Here is a 14322-nt window from a genome sequence, read left to right on the forward strand (position 1 = left end):
CCGTACTCTGCCCCACTCCCATTCACCTCCCTTTCCTTCTTCCTCCTTCCTCATTCTCTCTCTACTTTTCTCTCCTTCCTCGAACCTTCGAGGAATCTTCCCCTCTTTCTTTCTCCTGAATTTCCTATATCTTGAACTATCTTTCGTAGCCATTGTAAGGGATTACTCGCAATTGCCGGGGTTATGAGGAGTCTGCAGTACCGCTAGAGAAGCGAATGCGATTGTTCATGACACCCTTAGTAGTTCGGAAATACGAATTAAAACAAGATAGTTCTTTGTTTTATTAAATCGTTTAAAAAAAAAAAAACACTTTGTGGGATGTACTGCGATACTCAAAAACGTTTCAGCATGACTGGAATTTACTGGCAACATCACATTGTACGAGCACGGACTTTGGATTGTGACACACTTGAAAACTGCGTCTGCACGGATGCCGTTGTCACGGAGTACCATTACATTGACGCATATTTACGTGCCGTATTTCTGTTTTTTATGTATACTATGTATCAGCTGTCTTGCAAAGCAAAAAATAAAGAATTAAAAAAAAAACAAAAAAACAAATAAGTCGATGGGGCCTAATGGAATACACCCAAAGTTATTAAAAGTGCTTAGTGGCAGGGCCGGCCTTAGGGGTGTGCGAGCTGTGCGGCTGCACAGGGCGCCATGGACCAGGGGGTGCCCTGTGACCGACACAGTTTGCACATGGCCGGCTGACAGGGGAGCTAAAACAGGTACTCCACCCAGGTGTATTAAAAAAAAATTCACGGGGATGGGGCTTAACAAGCGGCAGAGGCGGGGCGTATCGCAAAGCGAAGGTGGGGCTAATACATACGAAGCCCCTGCACAGAAAGAGGGAAGAAGGAAGGACAACAACCAACTGCATCCACTCCCCCTTCCAGCCATAATGGAAAGAGGTGTAACGAGAATATACCCCTACACGCAGGATCCAGCTAAACAGAAGGCAGAACAGAGGAGAGATACGTCTACCGGACCTTAGAATGTCCGGACTCGACGTATATAGGAGAAGTACAGAGTCAGGAACAATCCGAGGTCAAGGGCACAAAGAGACAGCGTAAACGAGGACAAGCCGGGGTCTGGTTCACAGGAAACAGCAAGCCGGCAAACAGAACAGACAAGGATAAAGCGAAAACGAAGTCAGAATACAAAGCCAAGGTCAAGTACGGAGGAACACAACTGAACACAACAAGCGCTAAAGGGAACTGTAGCAGAAACCACGATAGGGCAAAGAACTAAGGGAAAAGGGTAAGTATAAATAGGTTCAAAACTAATGTGATTGGCTCCTGTCACTTCCACACCCCCAAAAGGTAAGTGTATGGGGTGTGTGGGATGACAGGGGCCAATGGGAGCCTTTTGGCAATTTAGGCTCCCACTGTCTCTTTAAGAGCGCGCCCGAGACTCGCGGCGGGCTCTTAGATTCAGGCGGGACATGTGACCGCATCTCGTGGTCACTGCCGCCTTCCTGTCTGAAGCGTCGGATGAGCTGCGCGCGGCTCGTGCAGCCGCAGGACTGCGCGCGGCTTGAAGAGAGGACCGCGGCCGGCCCCTGGGAAAGGTGAGTAACGCTACAAGAGGCAAGTCTGTGTGTGTGTGTGTGTGTGACTGTCTGCCTGTGTGTCTGCATGCCTGTGTGTGTGTGACTGCCTGTGTGTGTGTGACTGCCTGTGTGTGTGTGTGACTGACTGCCTGCCTGTGTGACTGACTGTCTGCCCGCCTGCCTGTTTGTGACTGTCTGTCTGCCTGCCTGTGTGTGACTGCCTGCATGTGTGTTACTGCCTGCCTGTGTGTCTGCATGCCTGTGTGTGTGTGACTGTGTGACTGCCTGCCTGGTTGGCAGGGCTTCCATGGTCACGGTATTTTTCTGTCCTTATTCTGTTCATGTTATAAACAAAGGAGGGAATTGATAGAATATTCTTTTTATGCTTCTTGATTTTCAACATGTTAGTGAATAAGCCTCTAGACTAACAAGCTAAGTCCTGTTCATCTTAGACAGGGCGTTGGCTGTACATTCCTATACATTGGTATCCTTTCTTTGTATGGCAGTGACCATTTGTTTGTATTTTATTTACCCTACCCTATATCCTGTGTGTGTTTCTCCACCCCTTTTCTTTAAGCCCCTTTAAGAACTATGTGTTAGTACCCTATTGGATGATCCATTAAGGGGCATGCTAATTCTCATTTCATTTCAATAAAAATGTAGTCCTATTGAACCATCAACATGTGTGTCGTTCAATTGGGCTTCCCAGTACTGCAGAGGTACAGACGAAACCAGCGATTGATAAATTAAGAGAAGTCCATGGCAAATTAAGTGCTTTTAAAGAATTCTTCACCAACATAACATATGTAAAAATGTTAATGGTACCAATTAATGATCTATTAAGGTAAATATGTTATATTTTCTCACCTGCTTTGCTCAAACATCTCCACACAACCGGATGTATTACCTTGATGGATCTTTGCAAAAAATGCAAAAACTCCTATAACTGTCTGTTGCCGATTTTTTCCCTCTCGTCTTTGGAAGAATAGCCTGTTAGAGCCTGTGAGGAGACGGGGCTTGGATTTGGGAAATTTCCCACATACTCGGCAGCAAGAGAGCTGTCATCAGACTCCGAGGTAGATTCTATAAAGCCTCCTCCTAAAAGCAAAATTCAGAGTAACTATCAGGTAATGCTCTGGCACTTTTCCATTTACGCGTCCATTCTGCCTGACGTGGTAAGGCTCATTTGCATTGACATTAACGCTGTGATGCTGTACTCTGACAGAGTACCTCCACCCGTGTGATAGAATTTATCTTGATTCCAAGGCTCAAGCTTATAGGTGTCATATAATGATATCCTATATTAAAATTGACTACCTTGGACTCAGGAAATGCTTGATGCTTAAAACGACACGTAAGACCACATATGTCTAGTTCCGGGAGCAGATAGCCCCCACCTGAGATGTCTCTTCTCCAATCTTTGTGTTCTTTCTCTTTCTCGGAACTTATTTGTTATATGTACATGACGTTCATCCCTATGTCTTATCTGTACTCCTTTTACTCCCTTCCTACTACTGTCCTATCAGTATTTGCACGTAAGCACTTTTCAATGTATAAAACCCAGCTGACGAATAAAACGGCAGAGACTTATTTTGAATACCAACAGGTGTCTGGTGTCTAATTCTCACTTCTCCAAGTGCACTTGTAACAACAATTTGGGCTTCCTCTGAATATATCAAAGATCATTATTTGGATCTATATCACCCACTTCCTAGCCGCTTGCAGGGACCCTGAAACGCTCCAGTCCCAGTCTCTGAAGCTTTTCCACCTGACCAGGCAGCAGCTCTCCTTCACGGCATGTATCGTCCCCTCTGCATCATACACTGCAACCCTGCTATCAGGAAGGGGTTATGCCTTCTGCTTATTCCTCCACCTGCAATGGTATATATAGCTCTTGCCTTTAAAGAGACACTTGCAGCTGTGTCCTTGTCACTAGATACTAGGGGATCCGCGACACAGAGACCCGGGGACACTGAGCTACTTGGGGACACTGGGAGACATGGAGGCACTTGTGGATACAGACATGGGAACACTGAAGACATGGAGACACTGGGAGACATGTGGACACTGAGACATGTGGGGACACTAAAACACTAGGGACACAGACATGGGAACACAGACACTGGGAGACATGGGGACACTGATACACTAGGGACACTGGCTGGGAGGCATGGGGACACAGATACTCATAGGGGCACTTGTGGACATAGACATGGGGACACTGGGAGACATGGGGATACTGAGACACTAGGAACACTGACTGGGAGATATAGGGACACTAAGACATTAGGGACACTGGCTGAGAGACATGTGGACACTGGGAGACATGGTGTTACGGCTCCCCTGGTAGGAAAGGGGTTACTGTCATGTAAGACGTTCCCTTCCCAAACGCAGAGGTAGCTACTGAGCGCTCCATACTGCCAAACAGCAATCACATGAACCAGCCAGTCTTCCAAACAGCAGAACAAGCGCAATCCATCCGAATAATCCCCCCAATGATGAGACAAAGCGCCGTATTGAGGGTCAGCAGGAATCTGGTTTAATGTGGGCTACCTGCCCGGTATTTATGCAGGGTGATTATTTCTGATGACTTAAAGGTAGGCAGACAATGTAATAGAGCAGCAGGAAATGCTAGCAGAATGCTTGGTTGTATAGGGAGAGGTATTAGCAGTAGAAAGAGGGAAGTGCTCATGCCATTGTACAGAACACTGGTGAGACCTCACTTGGAGTACTGTACACAGTACTGGAGACCCTATCTTCAGAAGGATATTGATACCTTAGAGAGAGTTCAAAGAAGGGCTACTAAACTGGTTCATGGATTGCAGGATAAAACTTACCAGGAAAGGTTAAAGGATCTTAACATGTGTAGCTTGGAGGAAAGACGAGACAGGGGGGATATGATAGAAACATTTAAATACATAAAGGGAATCAACACAGTAAAGGAGGAGACTATATTTAAAAGAAGAAAAACTACCACAACAAGAGGACATAGTCTTAAATTAGAGGGACAAAGGTTTAAAAATAATATCAGGAAGTATTACTTTACTGAGAGGGTAGTGGATGCATGGAATAGCCTTCCAGCTGAAGTGGTAGAGGTTAACACAGTAAAGGAGTTTAAGCATGCGTGGGATAGGCATAAGGCTATCCTAACTATAAGATAAGGCCAGGGACTAATAAAAGTATTTAGAAAACTGGGCAGACTAGATGGGCCGAATGGTTCTTATCTGCCGTCACATTCTATGTTTCTATGTTTCTATGGTGGACACTCCCTGTGGGGACCAAATGGGAGACTGTGACAAGGACATTACAATGACCAATTAGAGTGTTACACGCATAGCCCTTCCCTTTAGTTACCCAAGACCCTCTGCTCTGCCCGGGAGATAATTGTGAAGTAATTAAATTATCTCCCTGGACAAAGACTAAATGCCATTTTAATTGACAATTGGAAAAGTGGTTAAAAATACATAACTTCACAGTAATGGGACATAGCACAGGCATTCAACGGGTCCCCAGATAGCTGGGATCTGAGCACACCAAAGTACCGAATAGCGCTCAGATCCTATGCACACAGTCAAATCACCGTCAAAGTGTTCACAAAGTCTGTTCTTCATACGAATGGGCTCCACGGGATGTCTATCTGGGGTATGGCTTATTCATGAGCAAAGTACCGAACACAGGGACGTTCGTGAGTCTTTACCGAAGGAGAAGGGAGGTCGGCGGCTTCAGCGGTGTTCGTGACAAATAGTGTCCGTTTTGATTTCCATGAGTTTGTCGTCAAACACCGCTGAGCGTTCGTGGATTTTAAAATGGCCACGACCTCGTGTTCAGGATACGAATGGCGGCCACCCCGCTGCAGTCACCAATTAAGGGGTGTCTGCGGTGAACCTCAACGTTCTAATGGGGCCAAGAGGTTAACCAGCAGCACACTTCTCTACTGGGTGGCCAGCCATTTGGGAGTTTGTTCGGTAGTTTCAGGGAAGCATATAGAGTCCACACAAATGGGGAAAAGCACGAACTAAACAAACTAATGAGTTAGTTCCATGTAAGTCCAAGACAGAGGGATCTGTCACACATGAGGACACAGACATGGGAGACATGGGGACACTAAGACACTAGGGAAACTGAGAGACATGGGGACACTAAGACACTAGGGAAACTGAGAGACATGGGGACACTAAGACACTAGGGAAACTGAGAGACATGGGGACACTAGGGACACTAGGGACACTAGAAGACATGGAGACACTGTGTCCCTAGTGTCTCCGTGTCCCAATGTGTATCCCAATGCTACTATGTCTCACAGCGTCCCCATGTGTCTCAGCATCCCCATGTCTCCCAGTGTCCTCATGTTTCCCAGTGTCCCCATGTGTTCCTTAGTGTCAGTGTCCCCATGTTTCCCTGCTGCATTTCCCCTCATCTCTCACTTCCCTGAGCTGTAGTCTGTCTCTGCAGGCTGGGAGCAGCTGTCTGAACTCTCTGTGCTGTGTAGCTGCTCGCCCGTGGATTAGTGAGTAGAGAGAGGCAAGGAGGGATATGCTGTAACTTTCTGTCCCTGCCTCTCTGCCCACACAGTGGCTGGTGCTGGTATTGCAGAGTAATCTCCGTTTATACTGAGAAAAATATCTGTATTTGTATTGTCGGTATTACTGCAATACCGGCACGGCCTGGCAGCCTCAAATACAGTCTGTGCTGGTAAAATACCAGTCAGATGGCAAACCTAACCTAAGAGTAGTGTGTAAAAAAAAATAAAAAAAAGTTAAAAAAGCTGCAGCTCCATCAGCCCCTATGTTAATCCGGCCCTGGTCAGAGACCTTCAGTTTAGGACTGTGGCATTCCTCATCATCCCTACTGGTAACAGGGGGAACTGACTGCCAAACTGGGACATGCTGAAGCCAGAAAAGGCTTCAGCAGATTATACACAGTAGGCAGAAAGAAATAACACCAGTGTAGGGGTATAGAGAGCAAACACAGACCAGGATGTTGCAAAGTACATGGGAGAACACAGTAAGGACCTGTTGTGCAGCACAGCATGTGGGAGCACCCAGCAGGGACCAACAGGCATGGGTGCAGTACAGTTTACTGGAGCACACAGCAGGGCAGGGACAAGCAGGCCTGTATGTAGCACAGCTCATAGAGAACACAGCAGCGACCAACAGGCATGGGTGCAGCACAGCTCATTGGAGCACACAGCTGGCAACAACAGGCCTGAGTGCAGCACAGCTCACTGGAGCACACAGCAGGAACATGCAGGTCTGTATGTAGCACAGCTCACTGGAGCACACAGCAGGGACCAACAGGCATGGGTGCAGCACAGCTCATTGGAGCACACAGCAGGGACAAGCAGGCCTGGATACAGCACAGCATGTGGGCGAACACAAAAGGCACACAGGCCATAAACCACACAACCAGAAGTGGTTATAATCTAGTGAGAAAAAGGCTAAATAAATCCTTAAGGGGAAAAACTGTAGCTTTAAAAGTTACAGGGAAAGAAATTAAAGGCTCAGAAGGGCACAAAACATGGAGGGTGAGAGAAACAATGCATATAAATTATATACATAGATAAAACACAAGGGAGGCAATCTGCACTTGACTAGCATTCAAGGGAGCAGCAAAGAAAGAGGAAGTTGAGGGGTCTGATCCTGGATTATAGTGATGGTTGTTTAAGAGGGAGTGGAGTTTGGAAGGTCTCATATTAGCATCTGTTTTTCTTATTTGTTGTTCTTTGCTGCTGTATATTAAGTAAAGAAAGAGATGCACAATATGAGCCTCCGTGTCTTGAGATAAAATTATGTTTACTAACCAGCAAATATCACTGTCTCCTTGATAATCCCAGACGAGCCCCTAAGTGTTAGGTTGGTGAATAACTTTTTAAAGTGCTTAATTTTCCATGGACTTTGATTAATTTATCAATTGCTGGTTTCGTTTGTAACTCTGCAGTACTGGGAAGCAGAAACCTGTTCAAAATAGAACTTCTCATCTTTCCTCCCTCAAGCGTCACCATCAGCTCTACCTCTTAAGACTCAATGCCTATGTGTTCTTTTTGACTCCAACCTCCCCTTCACACCTCATGTCCATTCAATCGCAAAATCCAGACATTTCCATCTAAAAAAATATAGCTTGCATCCGCCCCTGATGCCAGATCGCAGATGGTTAAGGCACTGGTCCATGTTGCTATCCTCTCACCTTGACTACTGCACTACTCAGTGGTCTTACACATTCCCAGCATGCCCCGTTACAGTCTATAATGAATACGGCAACAAGGCTTATCTTCTGACCACCCTCATCACATCCCACAGCTGCCCCCTCTGTCAGTACTTACACTGGCTTCCCATAATCTTTAGAGCTCTATTTAAAATTCTGGTACTTGCTCACAAATCTCTATGTAATACTGCTCCTATCTGACTATTAATAAACAAGTTGGCCTTGTCCAGTCCCCTATGCTCTGCTGAAGACCAGTGTTTATCCTCTGTTCATAGTCGCATCACAAACGCACTTAAAGCTGCATGGTTCCTATGGAGCTCATTTCCTTCTCCGTTCCTTCTCACCCTATCTCCATTCCTACAAAAATAATTGGCAGTTCACTTCTTTAGGAAAGCATATCAATTAAACGGCTAATAGCTTTCCAACCTCACACTGTGGTAACCACCTTGCTTCCTCTCCTGCAATTAAGTCATTAAGAAAAGCTAAGACTTTATTTTAAACTACTGTAGCAACCTACTCTTCCCCTACATGCAATACATCCTACCATTGCCTCTTGTGTCACTTTACCCTACTCCCATTAGAATAAAAGCTCGCTTGAGCAGGGCCATCAACATCATTTGTTTCTGTGCGTCCAACTGTCACGATTACTATATGATCCAACACGCAGAACTATGTAAAACACAAAGAACAAGGATAAGGAAAACCGGGCCTTAGAATGCAGGACTTTACGTAAACAAAGAATGGTCAAAATACTAGCCGTGGTCAGGGACACAGAAAGAGACAAAACGAGAAAACAAGCCAAAAGTCAAGGATACCAGAAATACTGAAAAGTGAAAATACAAGCCAAAGTCAAATACCAAAAAGAACTAGAATAGGAATGCACTCTCTGTTAAGCAACTAGTGGAAACCATGACAGGGCACAGAACAAATGCTATTTTGAGTTTAAATAACCCTCCTAAGGCTATGAATGGTTGTACATAGCCTTTGACCCCAAAATGTGCATGCTCATCATTTGCATGACGTCACATGCATGTCGGTGCCATCTTTGTTAAGGACGGAGGTGGGGCTACGTAGCTTGGGACTGCATCAGCCAGCGTTCATTAGAACGCTGCACCAGTCGGGGATCGCTCCACTAGGGTGCTGAATGGCAAGCTGACTATGTTTTTATTATTTTTAACAGCGTGACTGCATCGACTGGAGGATGTGACATTACCCCCCACTTGAAGACCGCCCATTGGGCGGGTAGGACCAGGCTTGAAAGGAAACCGGGCGTGTAAAGAATGGATAAGGCGGCCAGCATGCACCTCAGGAGCAGGAACCCAGGAATGGTCAGCAGGTCCATAACCCAGTCCAGTCAGTCAACCAAATACTGTAAAGAACCCCAAGAAATCCTGGATTCATCGATAGAGCAAACCTCGTATTCCTTGTGTCCAGCAACAACCAAAGGAGGAGGAGGGATAGAGGGAGTGGTGTATCTATTACAGATAAGAGGTTTAAGCAAAGATACATGAAAGGTATTAGGTATACATAGTGTGTCAGGAAGAGCAAGATAATAAGAAACAGGATTAATCTTCTGAATAACACAAAATGGTCCAATAAACTTGGGAGCAAACTTCATGGTAGGAACCTTAAGCTTGATATGAAGTGTGGACAGCCATACCCTGTCACCTACTTGGTAAACAGGGTTGGCACCATGCCGCTTATCATCCTGAAATTTGAAATGAGCAGGTACTGTCTCCAACGCTGTATGGACCTTAGTCCAAGTATCCCTTATATAAGCGAGATGATCATCCAATGCAGGAATAGCATTACCACAGAATACAGCAGGGAGGATAGTGGGATGACAACCATTGTTGACAAAGAATGGACTTAGACCAGCGGAATCATGGGTAGCATTATTCCTAGCAAATTCGGCCCATGGCAGTAGATCTGACCAGTTCTCCTGTGTGCTATTTGTAAAGCACCGTAAATACTGTTCCAAAGATTGGTTATCCCTTTCGGCTACACCATTGGTTTGAGGACAAAAGGAAGATGAAAATGATACCAGTTCTCCAAAACCGTGACACAAACTTAGAGCCCCTGTCAGAAACAATAATCTGCGGAATACTTTGCATTTTGCATATGAATATATGAACTACTTTGCATTTTGCATATGAATATATGAACTAGTTCTTGGGAGGAACGAAATGTGCCATTTTAGAAAAACAATCAACAACCATTAGAATGTGTTAAAGCCTTTTGAAATCGGGAGTTTGACAATAAAGTCCATCGCTAAATGGGACCATGGAATATTGGGTGTAGGAAGCGGTTGCAATAACCCACATTGCTGTTTATGAGTCACCTTGGAAATCGCACAAATAGTACATGCTTCCACATATTCTCTAGTGTCTTTTCTAAGAGATGGCCACCAAAATGATCTGGTGACAACGGACGTAGTTTTATTTATACCAGGATGACCAGCTGTCACATTGTCGTAAAATACTATTTTCTTTCAGTAAAAGGTATATAAAGGTATATAAAAGGTATAAATATTCTATCATGAGGTTTTTCACTAGGTGCCTGTGCCTGAGCTGCCATTATAGCACAGAGAAGAGGAGAAGATAGAGAAAAGACTGTAGAAGTAATAATACATTGATGGGAGAGATTTCCTGCCCTTGTTCCGCCCCTATATCAGATTGCCTCAATAGGACATTAACGTTTCTTGGACCTGGTCGGTACGTAATAATTAATTTAAAATGTGACAGGAATAGCGACCATCTAGCTTGTCCAGAAGACAGCCTTTTAGCATCTCCAATGTACGCCAAGTTTTTGTGATCCATAATAATCAGAAGTGGATCTTTAGAATCCTCCAAAAGATGTCTCTACTCTTTCAAAGCTAGGATAATGGCTAACAATTCTCTGTTACCTATATCATAGTTACGCTCTGCTGGCAACAATTTTTTAGAGAAAAACCCACAAGGATGTAAAGGAGTATCCTGATTCTCCCTCTGAGAAAGTACAGCCCCTACCCCTGTTTCAGAGGTATCGACCTCTAGTATAAAGGGTTTGCTAGTGTCCGGGTGTACTAGTATAGGAGCGGAAATGAATAATGATTTTAGATGCTCAAAAGCTTATTTAGCTTCTTTGGACCATATATGACAATGAACATCCTTACATGTCAGGTTGGTAATTGGAGCTATTACTGTAGAGAATCCCTTTATGAATCTCCAGCAGTAGTTAGCAAACCCAATAAACCTTTGGATCACTTTAAACCAATTAGGTAATGGCCAAAACAGAACAGCTTCTAGTTTACGTGGATCCATCTGAAAACCAGAGGTTGAAATTATATAGCCTAAGAACTGCACCTCTGTCTGATCAAACCGGCATTTCTCAAGTTTGCAATACAACCCATTTCTGAGTAATGTTTGCAACACTTGTTTCACATGCCCATGATAAGTCTGGAGATCGGAAGAATAAATTAGTATATCATTGAGATAAACTAAGATGAATGTATAGATATATTCTCTAAGAGCATCATTAATGAGGTCCTGAAATACAGCTGGAGCATTGCATAAGCCAAAGGGCATAACAAGATACTCGTAATGATTTTTCGTGTTAAATGCTGTTTTCCACTCATATCCCTCCTTAATTCTTACTCATTCTTTTTTTGATATAAAAATGAAACCTGATCCTGCAGGAGAAGAAGATCTACGTATGTGGCCTTTCTGTAAGGACTCTTTTATGTAGTCCTCCATGATTTTACTTTCCTGAGGTGATAAAGTATATACCCCTCCTTTAGGGGGTAAAGTACCGGGTAACAAATTTATAGAGCAATCATAAGATCGGTGAGGAGGTAAAGTATCAGTATGAACGTTATTAAAAACTTCTTTAACCTCCATATAATGTACAGGAATCTCAGTAGAAAGAAGAGTAGCAGTATGCAGATTAATGGCATCCAATCTCCTAGTTACGGGTACCATATATTTTTCTCTACATTCCTTACCCCATCCCAGTATTTCCCCTTTGACCCAGTCAAGATGAGGATTGTGCTTCGTAAGCCATGGGAAACCAAATATAATAGGACAAGAAGGGGAAGAAATTATCTGGAAGGTGATGCATTGTTTGTGCTAAGCCCCTATCATAACACAGATAGGAAATGTTTCATGAGTAATAAGAGGTTGAGAAAGTGGTCTACCATCTATGGCCACAACGGACAAAGATGTTGATTTCTCCTTGAGAAGTAAGAGGTTTTTGCTAGCGAACTGTACATCAATAAAGTTTTCTGCAGCGCCTGAATCAATCAAGGCGTAAGAAGTAAAACTTGTTTTATTATACTGAGCAGTAAGACAAAGGAGAAATCTACTTTGAGGCATACCAGGGGACATGTACATCACACCTAAGGCCGGTCCCCGGACGGTTTTTAGGTGTGCAAGTTTTCCGGACGTATCAGACAAGTATTCCTTAGGTGTCCCTTCTTACCACAGTATAAGCAGAGGCCCTCATTTCTCCTATATTGTTTCTCTGCCTCAGATAATTTCATAACCCCTAATTGCATAGGTTCAGGTTCAAAAGGCAAAGAAGGGGTAGGCAAAACTAGAAACAGAAACGCCTGTTTCTGTTTCTAGTTGTCTCCCTTGCCAATATGCATTATATAAGTGATGTAATCATTTAACTTTTCAGGTAATTCTTTAGCTGCAGTTTCATCAAGAATAGCATCAGATAACCCTTCCTAAAATGCAGTGATTAACCCACTATTAGTCCAGTCTACCTCAGAAGCCAGAGTACGGAATTCAATAGCGTAATCTGCCACAAAGTGGTTACCTTGCTTAATACGCTTTAGGGCTTTGGCAGCGTTCTTTTCTTTCCCTAATGGTTCAATTGTTAATTAAAATTCAGTAAGGAATTCCTTGTAATCCTAGGCAATAGATTTGTTACTCGCCCATAATGGATTCGCCCAAGTTAAGGCTTTACCCGTTAATTGATTCATCAAGTAACCAATTTAAGCTCTATCAGAGGGGAAATACCCGGGCAAGGCCTCAAAATGATATTCAATTTGATTAAGAAATCCCCTACATTCTTGTGCATCACCTCCAAAATGAGGAGGTGGTTATAGGGAGATAGAAGGCACCTTATATACAATAGGTATAGTCACCATAGAAGTGGGTGGACCTGACGGTGAATCTTCAGGCTGAAGATGAGCCGTACGGGCTAGGAGCGTTTGGAAAGTCTGGGCAAATTGATCGATGCAGTGATCATTGTCCTCCAGCCTCCTTTCGCAAACCAACATGTGTTGACATAATTCTGCAGGGTTAGTGTTGTAATGTCACGATTACTATATGACCCAACAAGCAGAACAGTGTAAGACACAAAGAACAAGGATAATGTATACCGGCCTTAGAATGGCTGGACTTAACGTAAACAAAGAATGGTCAAAATACTAGCCGAGGTCAGGGACACAGAAAGAGACACAACGAGGAAACAAGCCAAAAGTCAAGGATACCAGAAATACGAGAAAGTCAATATACAAGTCAAAGTCAAATACCAAAAAGAGCTAGAATAGGTAAGAACTCTCTGTTAACCAACTAGTGAAAACCACGACAGGACACTAACCAAATGCTATTTTGAATTTAAATAACCCTCCTCAGGCTATGATTGGTTGTACATAGCCTTTAATTTCAAAACATACGTGTGCATCGTGTGCGTTGTGTGCGTCGTTTGTATGACGTCACACGCATGTCGGCGCCAATTTTGTTGTGAAGCCACCTCCATGAAATGCATTTTGGCATGTTGGGATGTCTGGTACACCCTCTTTGATAAATAATTGATAAATTGGTGCGCAAAACATTTAAATGTTCTATACAAGTATTAGAATCTATAACATGTATCATAAAAATATAAACAATGTGTATAAGTGATCACTAAAATACCCTGATTGTACACCCTCTTTGAATTCTAAGGTTTTACATATCAGAACGAACAAATTAGTTAAATACAACCGCACATGAAAACCAGCACATGACATATTACACCATTTCATGATTTATTTAACAAAAATGAAGTCTACTGAATGTTTATATTTCTTCAGTGTATATTTTTTACATATAGAATGCTGGTGATTACATCACTCCCCTAATTTGGTATCCTGAAGGGAGTTAATTACTAAAAAAATTATGGGAGCTAGCTGTAGCAGACCACAGGTAACCCAAACTGTTTTCCTCTGCTAATTCCTTTCCTTCAGCCAGTCAGGAACCCTTTAAAATATCATGAGATCCATCCACCCCGCCCCCCCAGTAAATGGACAACACACCGTCCTGGAGGTACACAATTTTATGGGCTACACACGGCTTTTATGCATAAACCCCTGCAAGGGGTGGATCACACAAAACATACAAGGTCCTCTTCCAGGATCCTCCCCCTCCCTGGGTCCCTAGAGCGGGTAGGGACTCTTTTCCCTTTGTCCCCAAAGCCCGCCACTAAAGTCACAGGGTTTCTCACACCAACCACCAGGGGTCTTTTCCCCAAGAGCCTTGGAAGAAGGGACCATTCCTTTGTCTCTCAGGCACAGAAAAGAGCTGGCCCCTTTGTCC

The 14322-nt window shown here is 43.8% G+C and overlaps 1 protein-coding gene across 1 annotated transcript in view; it reads right to left on the reverse strand.

Moving 5' to 3' along the window:
• LOC134615216 (vomeronasal type-2 receptor 26-like) overlaps window positions 1–14322 on the reverse strand; it is a 122751-nt gene that overhangs the window by 34231 nt on the left and 74198 nt on the right. The window contains exons 6-8 of the mRNA XM_063459711.1: window positions 12504–12601; window positions 10911–11193; window positions 9429–9835 (exon numbers count right to left, since the gene is read on the reverse strand). Coding sequence (XP_063315781.1) covers window positions 9429–9835; window positions 10911–11193; window positions 12504–12601 — 788 coding nt within the window. The remainder of the gene's footprint in view (window positions 1–9428; window positions 9836–10910; window positions 11194–12503; window positions 12602–14322) is intronic.

Source organism: Pelobates fuscus, chromosome 6, assembly GCF_036172605.1.
Source record: "Pelobates fuscus isolate aPelFus1 chromosome 6, aPelFus1.pri, whole genome shotgun sequence".
Classification (NCBI taxonomy): Eukaryota; Metazoa; Chordata; class Amphibia; order Anura; family Pelobatidae; genus Pelobates; species Pelobates fuscus.